Source organism: Strigops habroptila, unplaced genomic scaffold (genome assembly GCF_004027225.2).
Source record: "Strigops habroptila isolate Jane unplaced genomic scaffold, bStrHab1.2.pri NW_022045629.1_ctg1, whole genome shotgun sequence".
Taxonomy (NCBI): Eukaryota; Metazoa; Chordata; class Aves; order Psittaciformes; family Psittacidae; genus Strigops; species Strigops habroptila.
Window position 1 is genome coordinate 236537 of NW_022651106.1, and position 16920 is coordinate 253456.

The 16920-nt window shown below is 56.4% G+C and overlaps 1 protein-coding gene across 1 annotated transcript in view; it reads left to right on the plus strand.

The window, feature by feature from the left end:
* Window positions 1–16920, plus strand: part of CHD8 (chromodomain helicase DNA binding protein 8) — a 43970-nt gene that overhangs the window by 10128 nt on the left and 16922 nt on the right. Inside the window, 20 exon segments of the mRNA XM_030475058.1 lie at window positions 294–676; window positions 1521–1635; window positions 2605–2793; window positions 2880–2948; window positions 4181–4236; window positions 4488–4605; window positions 4689–4772; window positions 4857–4994; window positions 5742–5863; window positions 5971–6214; window positions 7611–7787; window positions 8611–8754; window positions 8835–9090; window positions 10177–10390; window positions 11524–11719; window positions 12862–13029; window positions 13764–13946; window positions 14173–14283; window positions 15310–15524; window positions 16702–16901. Of these exon segments, the coding sequence (XP_030330918.1) occupies window positions 294–676; window positions 1521–1635; window positions 2605–2793; window positions 2880–2948; window positions 4181–4236; window positions 4488–4605; window positions 4689–4772; window positions 4857–4994; window positions 5742–5863; window positions 5971–6214; window positions 7611–7787; window positions 8611–8754; window positions 8835–9090; window positions 10177–10390; window positions 11524–11719; window positions 12862–13029; window positions 13764–13946; window positions 14173–14283; window positions 15310–15524; window positions 16702–16901 (3382 nt within the window).

The window sequence follows — 16920 nt, forward strand, 5'->3', positions numbered from 1 at the left end:
GGTCCTTTGGATCCATCCTTGACCCCATTGAGTCCCACCTTGATCCCATTGGGTCCATCCTTGGTTCCATTTGGTCCATCATTGACCCCATTGGGTCCATCCTTGGTCCTTTGGGTCCATCATTGACCCCATTGAGTCCAACCTTGGTCCCATTGAGTCCATCCTTGACCCCATTGAGCCCACCCTCGCCCCCATTGAGTCCCCCCTTGCTCCTTTAGCTCCACCCCACTTGCACCCCCACGTCCCCCCATGAACCCCATCGCCATCCACCTTCTCCTTTGCGTCCTCCTCAGGCCACGGCGTCGCCGGGCGCCTCGGGGGGCCTGTCGGTGGTGAAGGTGCTGAGCAGCGCCGAATTGTCCTCCTTGCCGGCGGCCGGCCGAGCTCCTTCGGAGGAGAGCCGCAAGCTGGAGCACCAGAAGAAGCAGGAGAAGGCCAACCGCATCGTGGCCGAGGCCATCGCCAGAGCACGGGCTCGGGGGGAGCAGAACATCCCCCGGGTCCTCAACGAGGACGAGTTGCCCCACGTCAGGCCAGAAGAAGACACGGAGCGCAAGCGGCGCCGCAGAGGAGAACGTGGTGGTGCTGGTGGTGGTGCTGGTGGCACCAAAGAGGAGAGACCAAGGAAAGGGAAGGGGCAAAGTGGGGCGAAGAGCAAAGGGAGGAGCAAACCCAGGTGAGATGGGGGTCACCGCCCCACTGAGGGGGGGTTGGGGCTCCATGGGGCGGGCAGCAAGGGTGGGTCTTTGGGGGCAGCAAGGATGGGGCTTCATGTGTTGAGAGGCGGTGGGCCCCATTGATCCCCATTGTCTCCCCATTGAGGCCATTGACCCCCCATTGAGCCCCCATTGAGCCCATTTGTCCCCATTGACCCTATTGCCCCATTGAGCCAGTTGTCCCCCCATTGAGCCCATTGAGCCCCCATTGAGCCCATTGACCCCATTGTCTCCAATGCCCCCCCATTGACCCTATTGCCCCGTTGAGCCCATTGTCCCCCCATTGAGCCCGTTGACCCCATTGTCCCCATTGACTCCATTGTCCCCCCATTGAGCCCGTTGACCCCCCATTGCCCCCATTGAGCCCCCATTGAGCCCATTGACCCCCATTGTCCCCCATTGAGCCCATTGACCCCCATTGTCCCCCATTGAGCCCCTTGTCCCCCCATTGAGCCCATTGTCCCCCCATTGAGCCCATTGACCCCATTGTCTCCAATGCCCCCCCATTGACCCCATTGCCCCCCCCATTGACCCTATTGCCCCGTTGAGCCCATTGTCCCCCCATTGAGCCCGTTGACCCCATTGTCCCCATTGACTCCATTGTCCCACCATTGAGCCCATTGACCCCCCATTGCCCCCATTGAGCCCCCATTGAGCCCATTGACCCCCATTGTCCCCCATTGAGCCTCTTGTCCCCTATTGACCTCATTGACCCCATTGTCCCCCCATTGAGCCCATTGCCCCCATTGTCCCCCGTTGTCCCTGTTGCCCCCATTGACCCCATTGCCCCCGTTGTCCCCTCAGCACCATCACGCCGGTGGTGGGGAAGAAGCGGAAGCGGAATGCCTCCTCGGACACCTCCGATGCCGAGGTCCTGCCCGCCCCGTCCCCGCGCCAGGAGGAGGAGCCCAGCGTCCAGGTATGGGGCAGGGTGGCCACCGGCACCATGAACAGCTCCACAGGCAGCTCCAGCTCCATTAGTACAGCCAGAGCCACCTCTAGAGCCACCAGCAGCTCCATAGCCACCACCAGAACCACCTGTAGACCCGCCATCAGCTCCATATCTACCTGTAGAACCCATGTCCAGCTCCATACCCACTTGCAGAACCCATCTCCAGCTCCATATCCACCTCCAGAACCCATCTCCAGCTCCATATCTCCATCCAGAACCCCCCCAGACCCATCTCCAGCTCCATATCCACCTCCAGAACCCATCTCTAGCTCCATATCTCCATCCAGAACCCCCCTTAGACCCACCTCCAGCTCCATATCCACCTGCAGAACCCATCTCCAGCTCCATCTCTCCATCCAGAACCCCCCCTAGACCCACCTCCAGCTCCATATCCCCCCACAGAACCCACCTCCAGCTCCATATCTCCATCCAGAACCCTCCTTAGACCCTCCACCAGCTCCATATCCACCTCCAGAACCCATCTCCAGCTCCATATCTCCATCCAGAACCCCCCTTAGACCCATCTCCAGCTCCATATCCACCTGCAGAACCCATCTCTAGCTCCATATCTCCATCCAGAACCCCCCCTAGACCCACCTCCAGCTCCATATCCACCCCCAGAACCCATCTCCAGCTCCATATCTCCATCCAGAACCCCCCTTAGACCCACCTCCACCTCCATATCTCCATCCAGAACCCCCCCTAGACCCACCTCCAGCTCCATATCTCCATCCAGAACCCCCCCTAGACCCACCTCCAGCTCCATATCTCCATCCAGAACCCCCCTTAGACCCACCTCCAGCTCCATATCCACCTGCAGAACCCATCTCCAGCTCCATCTCTCCATCCAGAACCCCCCCTAGACCCACCACCAGCTCCATACCCACCTCCAGCAGCCACCCCCACGTCCCTGGTGACCTCCCCGTTGCGTTGCAGAAGCGCCGTTCCAACCGGCAGGTGAAGCGCAAGAAGTACACCGAGGACCTGGACATCAAGATCACGGATGATGAAGAAGATGAAGAACTCGACGTCACCGGCCCCATGAGACCGGAGCAACCACCGGTGCCACCAGCAGCAGCTCCAGAACCCGAAGGAGAAACGTTGCCCTCCATGCAGTTCTTTGTGGTGGGAGCATCTCGAGGAGCTTCCTGGTGGCCTCCAGGAGGGTCTTCTCCATCACCAGCGTCTTCTGTGTCTTGTGTCTCCTGCAGGAGAACCCAAGCGAGGAGGACGCGGCCATTGTGGACAAGGTGTTGTCCATGAGGGTGGTCAAGAAGGAGGTGAGGGAGCTTCTTGGAGGCATCTGAGGGCGGTTTGGGGTCAATAGATGGCAATGGGGATGGGTCTGAAGGTCTTTATGGGCTCTTGGTGGTATCTAAAGGGGGTTTGGGGTCATTATATGGCGATGGGGATGGGCCTTATGATGTTTTGGAGGCATCTAAGGGGGGTTTGGGGTCATTATATGTCAATGGGGCTGGGTCTGAAGGTCTTCATGGGCTCTTGGTGGCATCTGAGGGGGGTTTGGGGTCATTATATGATGACAGGGATGGTTCTTATGGGCCTTTGGTGGCATCTAAAGGGGGTTTGGGGTCATTATATGGCAATGGGGCTGGGTCTGAAGGTCTTTGTGGGCTCTTGGTGGCATCTGAGGGGGGTTTGGGGTCAATAGATGTCAATGGGGCTGGGTCTGAAGGTCTTTGTGGGGTGCTGGTGGCATCTAAGGGGGGTTTGAGCTCATTATATGTCAATGGGGCTGGGTCTGAAGGTGTTTGTGGGGTGCTGGTGGCATCTGAGGGGGGTTTGGGCTCACTATATGGCGATGGGGATGGTTCTTATGGGCTCTTGGTGGCATCTAAGGGGGGTTTGGGCTCATTATATGTCAATGGAGGTGGGTCTGAAGGTCTTTATGGGGTGTTGGTGGCATCTAAGGGGGGTTTGAGCTCATTATATGGCAATGGGGCTGGGCCTGAAGGTCTTTATGGGCTCTTGGTGGCATCTAAGGGGGGTTTGGGGTCATTATATGGCGATGGGGATGGTTCTTATGGGCTCTTGGTGGCATCTGAGGGGGGTTTGGGGTCAATAGATGGCAATGGGGATGGGTCTGAAGGTGTTTGTGGGGTGTTGGTGGCATCTGAGGGGGGTTTGGGCTCAATAGATGTCAATGGGGATGGGCATGAAGGTCTTTATGGGTTTTTGGTGGCATCTAAGGGGGCTTTGGGCTCATTATATGTCAATGGGGCTGGGTCTGAAGGTCTTTATGGGCTCTTGGTGGCATCTAAGGGGGGTTTGGGCTCATTATATGTCAATGGGGATGGTCCTTATGGTGTTTTGGTGGCATCTAAGGGGGGTTTGGGCTCATTATATGTCAATGGGGATGGTCCTTATGGTGTTTTGGTGGCATCTAAGGGGGGTTTGAGCTCATTACATGGCAATGGGGCTGCCTTTGGAGGTGGGACGAAGCTTTGGGCTGGATCTCCTACCTTCCCCTGATGTCCCATCTCCTTGTCCACAGCTTCCATCCGGCCAGTTGGTGGAGTCCGAAGAGTTCTTCGTCAAGTACAAGAACTAGTAGGTGACCCAAAGCGGCGGCATTGACCTTGAGAAGGGCTTGACCCACCGTGTGGACGTCCCTATGGGGTCCCACCACCCATAGAAACCTCTTCCAATGGTGGCGTCCCATTGGCTCGACGTCTCTATGGGTTCCCACCACCTTGTCCTGAGGCCACCATCCATGGGGACCTCAATGAGAAGCTTCTTGAGGCTCCTCAAGGAGGTTCCTCATGGTCCTGCCCCCATCCCACCATGTCCTGTGTCCCCAGCTCCTATCTCCATTGCGAATGGGCCACCATTGACCAACTGGAGAAGGACAAGAGGATCCACCAGAAGCTCAAGCGCTTCAAGACCAAGATGACCCAGATGCGCCACTTCTTCCATGAGGTCCTTTAAGGGGGAGACTTCAAGGGGGGGGGGGTTTGGACCTTGGAGAAGACATCCCACCACCTTTGAGGTCCTCTTGATAGGATGAAGAACCTTTCAACCCCGACTACGTGGAGGTGGATCGCATCTTGGACGAGTCGCACAGCGTGGACAAGGACAACGGGGAGGTGAAGGAGGAGAAGATGGTGCCAAAAACACCATGAAAGGACCTTCTCCGTGGTCTTCTCCTTGATGGTCTTCTTCTCTTCCAGCCCGTGGTCTATTACTTGGTGAAGTGGTGCTCTCTGCCCTATGAGGACAGCACGTGGGAGCTCCAGGAGGACGTGGATGAAGGCAAGATCGGGGAGTTCAAACGCATCCAGGCCCGGAACCCGGAGCTCAAGCGGCTGGTGAGTGGTGGGGTCTTCTCCAGCCACCCCATAAGTACCTGTGGGAGCAGTTAGGGGCTGCTCGGGGGCTTCTCAGGGGGTTCTGAAGGGCTTTATGGGGGTTTGGTGGCATCTAAAGGGGGTTTGGGGTCATTGTATGGCGATGGGGATGGGTCTTGAAGGGCTTTATGGGGGTTTGGTGGCATCTAAAGGGGGTTTGGGGTCATTATATTTCAATGGGGCTGGGCCTGAAGGTCTTTATGGCTTCTTGGAGGCATCTAAGGGGGGTTTGGCCTCAAGATACCTCCATGGGGCTGGGCCTGAAGGTCTTTGTGGGCTCTTGGAGGCATCTAAGAGGGGTTTGGCCTCAATATATCTCCATGGGGCTGGTTCTCAAGGTCTTTCTGGGGTTCTTGGAGGCATCTAAGGGGGGTTTGGTGGCATCTGAGTGGGGTTTAGCCTCAAGATACCTCCATGGGGCTGGGTCCGAAGGTCCTTCTGGGCTTCTTGGTGGCATCTAAGGGGGGTTTGTAGTCATTATGTCTCCATGGGGCTGGTTCTTAAGGTCTTTCTGGGGTTCTTGGAGGCATCTGAAGGGGTTTGGTGGGATCTAAGTGGGGTTTGGTGGCATCTAAGTGGGGTTTGGTGGCATCTAAGTGGGGTTTAGCCTCAAGATACCTCCATGGGGCTGGGCCTGAAGCTCTTTGTGGCTTCTTGGTGGCATCTGGCGGTGGTTCCCCACCACATCCTTTGGGTTCCTCCTTCCAGCCCCGTCCTCAGGCCGGCTCGTGGCAGAAGCTGGAGTTGTCCCACGAGTACAAGAACCACAACCAGCTGCGGGAGTATCAACTGGAAGGGGTCAACTGGCTCCTCTTCAACTGGTACAACCGGTGAGCGCTGCTTGGAGAAGACATCTCAGGGTGGGAAGTGGTGGTGGTGGTGGTGGTGGCCACCATCTCCACGTTGTCTTCTCCTCGTTGTTGTCCACCTTTGGAAGGCAAAACTGCATCTTGGCCGATGAGATGGGCTTGGGGAAGACCATCCAGTCCATCGCCTTCCTCCAAGAGGTCTACAAAGGGGGCATCCATGGACCTTTCTTGGTCATCGCCCCCTTGTCCACCATCACCAACTGGGAGCGGGAGTTCAACACGTGGACGGAGATGAACACCATCGTCTACCACGGCAGCTTGGCCTCCAGGCAGATGATCCAGCAGTACGAGATGTACTGCAAGGACCCCAGGGTGAGGCCTGGACCTTCTGGCTTCCACCAGGAGGACCTCAAAGAGCTGCTCCATAGGGTTGGGGGGGGAAAGGGGGAGGTGCCCCAGCGTGGTGGCCCGGCTCCGAAGGTTCAGCCAGGCTTGGTTTCGCGTCCAAAGCGCTGTGAAGAGTCCAGCCAAGCTTTGGGCCACCTCGGTATCTTCATCCCAGGCTTGGTTCCACCTCCGAAACTTCATCCCAGCTCCATATCTTCGTCTCAAAGCTCCATCCCACCTCCATATTTTCATCTCGAAGCTCCATCCCAGCTCCATATCTTCATCCCAAGCTTGGTCCCACCTCTGAAACTTCATCCCAGCTCCATATCTTCATCTCAAAGCTCCATCCCACCTCCATATCTTCATCCCAAAGCTCCATCCCACCTCCATATCTTCATCGCAAGCTTGGTTCCACTTCCAAAACTTCATTCCATCTCCATATTTTCATCTCAAAACTTCGTCCCATCTCCATATCTTCATCCCAAAGCTCCATTCCATGTCCATATCTTCATCCCCAGTTTGGTCCCACCTCTGAAACTTCATCCCACCTCCGTATCTTCATCTCAAAGCTCCATCCCACCTCCATATCTTCATCCCAAAGCTCCATCCCACCTCCATATCTTCATCTCAAAGCTCCATCCCACCTCCATATCTTCATCTCAAAGCTCCATCCCACCTCCATATCTTCATCTCAAAGCTCCATCCCACCTCCATATCTTCATCTCAAAGCTCCATCCCAGCTCCATATCTTCATCTCAAAGCTCCATCCCACCTCCATATCTTCATCTCAAAGCTCCATCCCACCTCCATATCTTCATCTCAAAGCTCCATCGCATTTCCATATTTTCATCCCAAGTTTGGTCCCACCTCCGAAACTTCATCCCACCTCCATATCTTCATCTCAAAGCTCCATCCCACCTCCATATCTTCATCCCAAAGCTCCATCCCACCTCCATATCTTCACCCCAACCTTGGTCCCACCTCCATATCTCTCCCCCAAACCTCCACCCCACCACCCAACCTTCACCCAACCCTCCATCCCACCTCCAAAACTCCATCCCACCTCCATATCTTCACCCCAAACCATCATCCCACCTCCAAAACTCCACCCCACCTCCATATGTTCACCCCAGCCTTGGTCCCACCTCCGTATCTTCACCCCAAACCATCATCCCACCTCCAAAACTCCATCCCACCTCCATATCTCCACCCCAAACCTTCATCCCATCATCAAACCTCCATCCCAACCTTGGTCCCACCTCCAAAGCTCCATCCCACCTCCATATCTCCCCCCCAAAGCTCCATCCCAGCTCCATATCTCCCCCCCAAACCTCCCCCCCGTGCCCCCCATTGACCCCCACCGTTGCCCCCCACCCCTTAGGGCCGCCTCATCCCCGGCGCCTACAAGTTCGACGCGCTCATCACCACGTTTGAGATGATCCTGTCCGACTGCCCGGAGCTGCGCGAGATCGAGTGGCGCTGCGTCATCATCGACGAGGCCCATCGCCTCAAGAACCGCAACTGCAAGCTCCTCGACAGCCTCAAGCACATGGACCTGGTGAGGCCGCCCCCCGGGAGAAGACAACCCCCGACCGCGCCGGGGGGCCGGGGGCAGCCCTGCCGAGACGGGTTGGGGCGTCTAAAGGGGGTTTGGGGGGATCTAAGGGGGGTTTGAGGGTGTCTAAAGGGGGTTTTGGGGTGTCTAAAGGGGGTTTGAGGGCGTCTAAAGGGGGTTTGGGGGGGTCTAAAGGGGGTTTGGGGTCATCTGAGGGGGTTTTGGGGGGATCTAAAGGGGGTTGGGGGGGTCTAAAGGGGGTTTGGGGGCATCTAAAGGGGGTTTGGGGGGTCTAAAGGGGGTTTTCGGGGTGTCTAAAGGGGGTTTGAGGGTGTCTAAAGGGGGTTTGGGGTCATCTAAGGGGGTTTTGGGGGGATCTAAAGGGGGTTGGGGGGGTCTAAAGGGGGTTTGGGGGCATCTAAAGGGGGTTTGGGGGCGTCTAAAGGGGGTTTGGGGGTGTCTAAGGGGGTTTTGGTGGGATCTAAGGGGGTTTTGGGGGTGTCTAAGGGGGTTTGGGGGCGTCTAAGGGGGGTTTGAGGGTATCTAAGGGGGGTTTGGGGGTGTCTGAGGGGGTTTTGGGGGGATCTAACGGCGGTTTGGTGGGACCTAAGGCGTTTTGAAGGCATCTAAAGGGGGTTTGGTGGGATCTAGGGGGGGTTTGGGTGCATCTAACCTTGTATCGGGATGGTTCTGAAGGGCTTTATGGGGTTCTGGTGGCATCTAAGGGGGGTTTGCCCTCAAGATACCTCCACGGGGCTGGGCCTGAAGGTCCTTGTGGCCTCTTGGAGGCATCTGACGGGGGTTCCTCTGCCTTGCGCCCCCCCAGGAACACAAGGTGCTGCTGACGGGGACCCCTCTGCAGAACACGGTGGAGGAGCTCTTCAGCCTCTTGCACTTCTTGGAACCTTCCCAGTTCCCTTCGGAAGCCGAATTCCTCAAGGACTTTGGAGACCTGAAGACCGAGGAGCAGGTGAGGTCCATGGCGAGCTCCTCCCACCCCTTCCACCCCATCTCCACCATGGTCTCACCACCCCTTTTTGGCCCCCGTAGGTCCAGAAGCTTCAGGCCATCTTGAAGCCCATGATGTTACGGCGCTTGAAGGAGGACGTGGAGAAGAACCTGGCGCCCAAGCAGGAGACCATCATCGAGGTGGAGTTGACCAACATCCAGAAGAAGTATTACAGGGCCATCTTGGAGAAGAACTTCTCCTTCTTGGCCAAAGGAGCTGGCCACACCAACATGCCCAACCTGCTCAACACCATGATGGAGCTGCGCAAGTGTTGTAACCATCCCTATCTCATCAATGGTGAGGAACCACGGTGGGGTGGGGTGGCATGCTTCTCCTCCGCCTTCTCCAGGTGCCCATGGGGCAGCAGAACCCCGTCCCAACGTCTTCTCCAGCCATTGGTGACCGTTGGAGGTGGAGTTTCCATCACATAGAAGCTCTAGGGCCACCATAGAGAGGGTCCTTGAGGTCCTTCAGCCCCATCCCAAGGTCTTCTCCAGCCATTGGTGGCCATTGGAGGTGGAGTTTCCATCCCATAGAAGCTCTAGGGCCACCATGGAGAAGGTGCTTGAGGTCCTTCAACCCCATCTCAGTGTCTTCTCCATCCATTGATGACCTGGTGGCCACTTGGAGATGGAGTTTCCATCCCATAGAAGCTCCAAGGCCACCATGGAGAAGGTCCTTGAGGTCCTTCAGCCCCATCCCAAGGTCTTCTCCAGCCATTGGTGACCATTGGAGGTGGAGTTTCCATCCCATAGAAGCTGCAAGGCCACTATTGAGAAGGTCCTTGAGGTCCTTCAGCCCCATCCCAAGGTCTTCTCCATCCATTGATGACCACTGGAGATGGACTTCTCCCCCCATAACCCCCCTAGAAGCCCCATGGGCACCATGGAGAAGGTCCTTCAGCGCATCTCCAACCTCCATAGAGCACCATAGAGAAGGTCCTTGAGGTCCTTCAGCCCCATCCCAAGGTCTTCTCCATCCACTAATGAGCTGGTGACCACTTGGAGATGGAGTTTCCATCCCATAGAAGCTCCAAGGCCACCATGGAGAAGGTCCTTGAGGTCCTTCAACCCCATCCCAAGGTCTTCTCCAGCCATTGGTGCCTTAGTGGCCGCTTGGAGATGGAGTTTCCATCCCATAGAAGCTCTAGGGCCACCATGCAGAAGGTCATTGAGGTCCTTCAGCCCCATCCCAAGGTCTTCTCCATCCCCTGATGACCATTGGAGATGGACTTCTCCCCCCATAACCCCCATAGAAGCCCCATGGGCACCATGGAGAAGGTCCTTCCGCCCATCTCCTGGAGCTTCAGTGCTCCTCAGAGCCCTTTTTGGCTGAGAAGACCTCATTGGCCACCTCCTTCTTGGTCCTGTGTCCGTGGTTCAGGTGCCGAGGAGAAGATCTTGGCCGAGTTCCGCGACTCGTGTCACCACCACGTGCCCGTGGACTTCCACCTCCAAGCCATGGTCCGCTCGGCCGGCAAGTTGGTCCTCATCGACAAGCTCCTGCCCAAGCTCAAAGCCGGGGGCCACAAGGTCCTCATCTTCTCCCAGATGGTCCGGTGCCTCGATATCTTGGAGGACTACCTCATCCAGAAGAGGTGAGAAGGTTCGAGGGCCACCAAGGAAGAGCTCCTGGAGGTTTATGGACCTTCAGATGAGGTCCTGCTGGGGCTTCTTGGGTGCTGGGAGCTCCGTTGAGGGGCTTCTTGGGTGGTGGGACCTCAATTGAGGTTCTTTTTGGGTGGTGGGACCTCAGTTGAGGTTCTTCTTGGGTGGTGGGACCTCAGTTGAGGTTCTTCTTGGGTGGTAGGACCTCAATTGAGGTGGTTCTTGAGTGGTAGGACCTCCATTGAGGTCCTTGGAGGTGTCTCTATGGGATGGGTTGAGCGGTAGGACCTCAACTTGAGGTTCTTCTGGTCCTTTCTGGGTGATGGAGCCTCACCTTGATGTTCTCCTTGGGTGATAGAACCTCCATTGAGGTTCTTCTTGAGTGGTAGGACCTCCATTGAGGTTCTTCTGGTCCTTTTTGGGTGGTAGGACCTCACCTTGAGGTTCTCCTTGAGCGATAGGACCTTCACTGAGGTCCTTGGAGGTCTCTCTATGTGATAGATTGAGTTGTAGGACCTCAATTGAGGTTCTCCTTGAGTGATAGACCCTCCATTGATGTTCTTCATGAGTTGTAGGCCCTCCCTTGAGGTTCTTCTGGTCCTTTCTGGGTGATGGAGCCTCACCTTGATGTTCTCCTTGAGTGCTAGACCCTCCATTGATGTTCTCCATGAGTTATAGCCCCTCCATTGAGGTTCTCCATGAGATATAGCCCCTTCATTGATGTTCTCCATGAGTTATGGACCCTCCATTGAGGTTCTCCATGAGTTATAGCTCCTCCATTGATGTTCTCCATGAGATATAGCTCCTCCATTGAGGTTCTCCATGAGTTATAGCCCCTCCCTTGAGGTTCTTCTGGTCCTTTTTGGGTGGTAGAACTTCACTTTGATGTTCTCCATGAGATATAGCCCCTCCCTTGAGGTTCTTCTGGTTCTTTTTGGGTGGTAGAACTTCACTTTGATGTTCTCCATGAGATATAGCCCCTCCCTTGAGGTTCTTCTGGTCCTTTTTGGGTGGTAGAACTTCACTTTGATGTTCTCCACGAGCATTAGTCCCTCCGTTGAGGCCCCCGTGGTGCCCCGCGGGCGGTGGCCCCCCCCCCCCCAGGTGACGGTGCTCCCCGCAGGTACCTGTACGAGCGGCTGGACGGGCGCGTGCGCGGCAACCTGCGGCAGGCGGCCATCGACCGCTTCAGCCGGCAGGACTCGGACCGCTTCGTCTTCCTGCTGTGCACCCGCGCCGGCGGGCTCGGCATCAACCTCACCGCCGCCGACACCTGCATCATCTTCGACTCCGACTGGAACCCCCAGAACGACCTGCAGGTGCCGCGCGGGGGGCGCGGCCATGGCCATGGCCAGGGGGTGCCGGCACGAGGGGTGGGGTGGGGGGCGCGGGGATGGGGTTCTATCAGGAGATATGGGCCTGAGGGACGTGGGGATGGGGTTCTATCAGGAGATATGGGGTTGGGGGGCGCGGGGATGGGGTTCTATCAGGAGATATGGGGTTGGGGGACGTGGGGATGGGGTTCTATCAGGAGATATGGGGTTGGGGGACGTGGGGATGGGGTTCTATCAGGAGATATGGGGTTGGGGGACGTGGGGATGGGGTTCTATCAGGAGATATGGGGTTGGGGGACGTGGGGATGGGGTTCTATCAGGAGATATGGGGTTGGGGGACGTGGGGATGGGGTTCTATCAGGAGATATGGGGTTGGGGGACGTGGGGATGGGGTTCTATCAGGAGATATGGGTTTGGGGGACGTGGGGATGGGGTTCTATCAGGAGATATGGGGTTGGGGGACGTGGGGATGGGGTTCTATCAGGAGATATGGGGTTGGGGGACATGGGGATGGGGTTCTATCAGGAGATATGGGGTTGGGGGACGTGGGGATGGGGTTCTATCAGGAGATATGGGGTTGGGGGACGTGGGGATGGGGTTCTATCAAGAGATATGGGGTTGGGGGACGTGGGGATGGGGTTCTATCAAGAGATACGGGGTTTGGAGAGCATAAGGATGGGTTCCAGCAAGAGATGTGGGGTTGAGGAGTGAGGGGATGGGGTTCTAGCAAGGGAAATGGGGTGGAAAGAGCTTGGAGATGGGGTTCTATCAAGAGATAAGGGGTTGAGGGACGTGGAGATGGGGTTTTATCAGGAGATATGGGGTTTGGAGAGCATTAGGATGGGATCTGTTAAGGGAAATGGGGTTTGAAGACTTTGGACATGGGTTCTATCAAGAGATATGGGCTTGAGGGACGTGGGGATGGGGTTCCAGCAAGAGATGTGGGGTTTGGAGAGCATAAGGATGGGTTCCATCAGGAGATATGGGCTTGAGGAGCACAGGGATGGGTTCCATCAGGAGATATGGGCTTGAGGAGCACGGGGCTGGGTTCCATCAGGAGATACGGGTTTGAAGGACACGGGGCTGGGTTCCATGAGGGGTAACTGCTGGTCGCCGTCCCTCCGCAGGCCCAAGCGAGGTGCCACCGCATCGGGCAGTCGAAGGCGGTGAAGGTCTATCGCCTCATCACCAGGAACTCCTACGAGAGGGAGATGTTCGACAAGGCCAGCCTCAAGCTGGGCTTGGACAAGGCCGTGCTGCAGAGCATGAGCGGCAGAGAGGGCAACATCGCCGGGGTGAGGAGGACACGTGCGCATGGGCGTCCACCAGGGCAAACGGGGGCTGGGGGACGTGGGGGTGGCGGTCTACCAAGGGAAATGGGCTTGAGGACCATGGGGAGATGGTTCTATCGAGGGAAATGGGGTGGGAAGACCATGGAGATGGGGTTCCAGCAAGAGATATGGGGTTGAAGGACGTGGGGATGGGGGTCTACCAAGAGATAGGGGGTTGAGGACCATGGGGAGATGGTTCTATCGAGGGAAATGGGGTGGAAAGACCATGGAGATGGGGTTCCAGCAAGAGATATGGGGTGGAAGACCATGGGGAGATGGTTCTATCGAGGGAAATGGGGTGGGAAGACCATGGAGATGGGGTTCTATGAAGAGATATGGGGTTTGGAGTCCATAAGGAAGGGTTCTCTCAAGAGATATGGGGTTGAGGGATGTGGGGATGGGGGTCTACCAAGAGATATGGGCTTGAGGACCATGGGGAGATGGTTCTATCAAGGGAAATGGGGTTTGGAGACCATAATTATGGGTTCCATCAAGAGATATGGGGTGGGAAGACCATGCAGGTGGGCTTCTATGAAGAGATATGGGGTTTGGAGAGCAGAAGGATGGGTTCCATCAAGAGATATGGGGTTGAGGACCATGGGGAGATGGTTCTATGAAGGGAAATGGGGTGGGAAGAGGTCCATGGAGCTGAGGGTGGGTTGTGCTGCTTCCTCCACCTCCTGCCGTGTCCCCCCCAGCAGATCCAACAGTTCTCCAAGAAGGAGATCGAGGATCTTCTGCGCAAAGGGGCTTATGCCGCCATCATGGAGGAGGATGACGAAGGCTCCAAGTTCTGTGAAGAAGACATCGACCAGATCCTGCTGCGCCGAACCACCACCATCACCATCGAGAGCGAAGGCAAAGGGTCCACCTTCGCCAAGGTACCTCCTGGCGCTCAGCCCACCACCTTGGCTGGGCCAGAACCCCCCTTAGATGGGGCAGAACCCCCTTTAGATGAGTCAGAACCTCCTTTAGATGGGTCAGAACCCACCTTAGATGGGTCAGAACCCCCTTTAGATGGTCAGAACCCCCCTGAGATGGGTCCCAGCCCCCCATGGAGGTGTCCATGGCCCCTTTGGAGATGCCCATGGCCATGTCCACGTCCAGGCGAGCTTCGTGGCCTCGGAGAACCGCACGGACATCGCTTTGGATGACCCCAACTTCTGGCAGAAGTGGGCCAAGAAAGCGGACCTGGACCTGGATCTTCTCAATAGCAAGGTTGGAGAAGACAAGGGGGGCTTCAGGAGGACCAAAAGGGGTCTTCTTTGAGCGATCAAGGGGTTCTTCTCTGGTGGCAACCAGCAGGAGATGCTTGGAGATGGTTGGAGAAGGTCCATGTTCTCTATGGGGACAACCAGGAGGTGGTTTTGGGGGGTTGTTCTATGGTTGCAACCATCAGGAGATGGTTGGAGAAGGTCCTGGTGCTCTATGGTGGTACCAGGAGGTGGTTCATGGTGGAGAACATGGTTCTTCTATGGTGGCAACCATCAGGAGATGGTTGGAGAAGGTCCTGGTGCTCTATGGTGGCCACTAGAAGGTGGATTTGGGTGGTTCTTCTGTGGTGGCAACCATTAGGAGATGCTTGGAAGTGCTTAAAGAAGGTCCATGTTCTCCATGAGGGCAACCAGGAGGTGGTTCTGGGTGGTTCTTCCTTGGTTTCAACCATCAGGAGATGGTTGGAGATGGTTGGAGAAGGTCCAGGTCCTTTATGAGGACAACCAGGAGGTAGTTTTGGGTGGTTGTTCTATGGTGGTAACCATCAGGAGGTGGTTGGAGAAGGTCCTGGTCCTCTATGGTGGCCACCAGGAGGTGGTTTTGGGTAGAGAACATGGTCCTTCTATGGTTGCAACCATCAGGGGATGGTTGGAGAAGGTCCAGGTCCTTCATGGGGACAACCAGGAGGTGGTTCTGGGTGGTTCTTCCATGGTTGCAACCATCAGAAGATGGTTGGAGATGGTTGGAGAAGGTCCTGGTCCACTTTGTTGGCCACCAGAAGGTGGTTTTGGGTGGTTCTTCCATGGTCGCAACCATCAGGAGATGGTTGGAGAAGGTCCTGGTCCACTTTGATGGCCACCAGAAGGTGGTTTTGGGTGGTTCTTCCATGGTTGCAACCATCAGCAGATGGTTGGAGAAGGTCCATGTCCTCCATGGGGACAACCAGGAGATGGTTCTGGGTGGTTGTTCTCTGGTGGCACCCCCCAGGAGCTGCTTCCTGATGGCTTCTTGTCCATGGGGGTGACCCAGAACAACCTGGTCATCGACACGCCGCGGGTCCGGAAGCAGACGAGACACTTCAGCACCCTCCGAGACGACGACCTGGTGGAGTTCTCCGACCTGGACAGCGAAGATGAGGAGAAACCAAGGGCCAGGAGACACGAGAGGCACCAGCAGCACAACCTGCAGCAGGTCTATGGGCGAACCGACTGCTTCCGCGTGGAGAAACATCTCCTGGTCTATGGGTGAGGACGGGGACAAGGGCCTGGGCCTCTATGGGGCAACCAAGGGGGGGTTCTGGGTGGTTGTTCTATGGTGGCAACCATCAGGAGATGGTTGGAGAAGGTCCAGGTCCTCTATGGGGCAACCAGGGGGTGGTTCTGGGTGGTTGTTCTATGGTGGAGACCATCAGGAGAAGCTCCAGGTCTTCTATGGGGGCAACCAAGGGGGGGTTCTGGGGGTTTCTTCTATGGTGGAAACCATCAGGAGATGGTTGGAGAAGATCTATGTCCCCTATGGGGCAACCAGGAGGTGGTTGTGGGTGGTTCTGCTCTGGTGGCAACCATCAGGAGATGGTTGGAGAAGGTCCATGTTCTCTATGGGAGCAACAAGGAGGTGGTTCATGATGGACAACATGGTTCTTCTATGGTGGAAACCATCAGGAGATGGTTGGAGAAGGTCCATGTCATCTATGGGGCAACCAGGGGGTGGTTCTGGGGGGTTCTTCTATGGTGGAAACCATCAGGAGAAGCTCCAGGTCCTCTATGGGGGCAACCAAGGGGTGGTTCTGGGCGGTTCTTCTATGGTGGCAACCATCAGGAGATGGTTGGAGAAGGTCTATGTTCCCTACGGGGCAACCAGGAGGTGGTTCTGGGTGGTTCTTCTCTGGTGGAAACCATCAGGAGATGATTGGAGAAGGTCTATGTGCTCTATGGGGGTAACCAGGAGGTAGTTTATGATGGACAACATGGTTCTTCTATGGTGGAAACCATCAGGAGATGGTTGGAGAAGGTCTTGGTCCTCTATGGGGCAACCAGCGGGTGGTTTTGGGTGGTTGTTCTATGGTGGAAACCATCAGGAGAAGGTCCTGTACCTCTATGGGGCAACCAAGGGGTGGTTCTGGGGGGTTCTTCTATGGTGGAAACCATCAGGAGAAGTTCCATGTCCTCTATGGGGCAACCAAGGGGTGGTTCTGGGGGGTTCTTCTATGGTGGAGACCATCAGGAGATGCTTGGAGAAGCTCCAGGTCCTCTATGGGGGCAACCATGGTGTGGTTCTGAGTGGTTCTTCTCTGGTGGCAACCATCAGGAGAAGCTTCGGAGCCCTCCCCTTCTTCTCTGGTGGCCCCCAAAGGACCTCCCCCGCTCCCCACGGTCCCAACGTTGTTCCTTGAGGACCTTCTTCCTTCTCCTTGTCCTTCAGGTGGGGCCGGTGGAAGGAGATCTTGTCCCATGGGCGCTTCAAGCGGCGCCTGCTGGAGCGGGACGTGGAGACCATCTGCCGCGCCATCCTGGTCTATTGTCTTCTCCATTACCGCGGCGACGAGACCATCAAGAGCTTCATCTGGGACCTCATCAGCCCCTTGGAGAACGGCAAGACCAAGGAGCTCCAGAACCATTCAGGTGAAGGGACCGCCCCAAA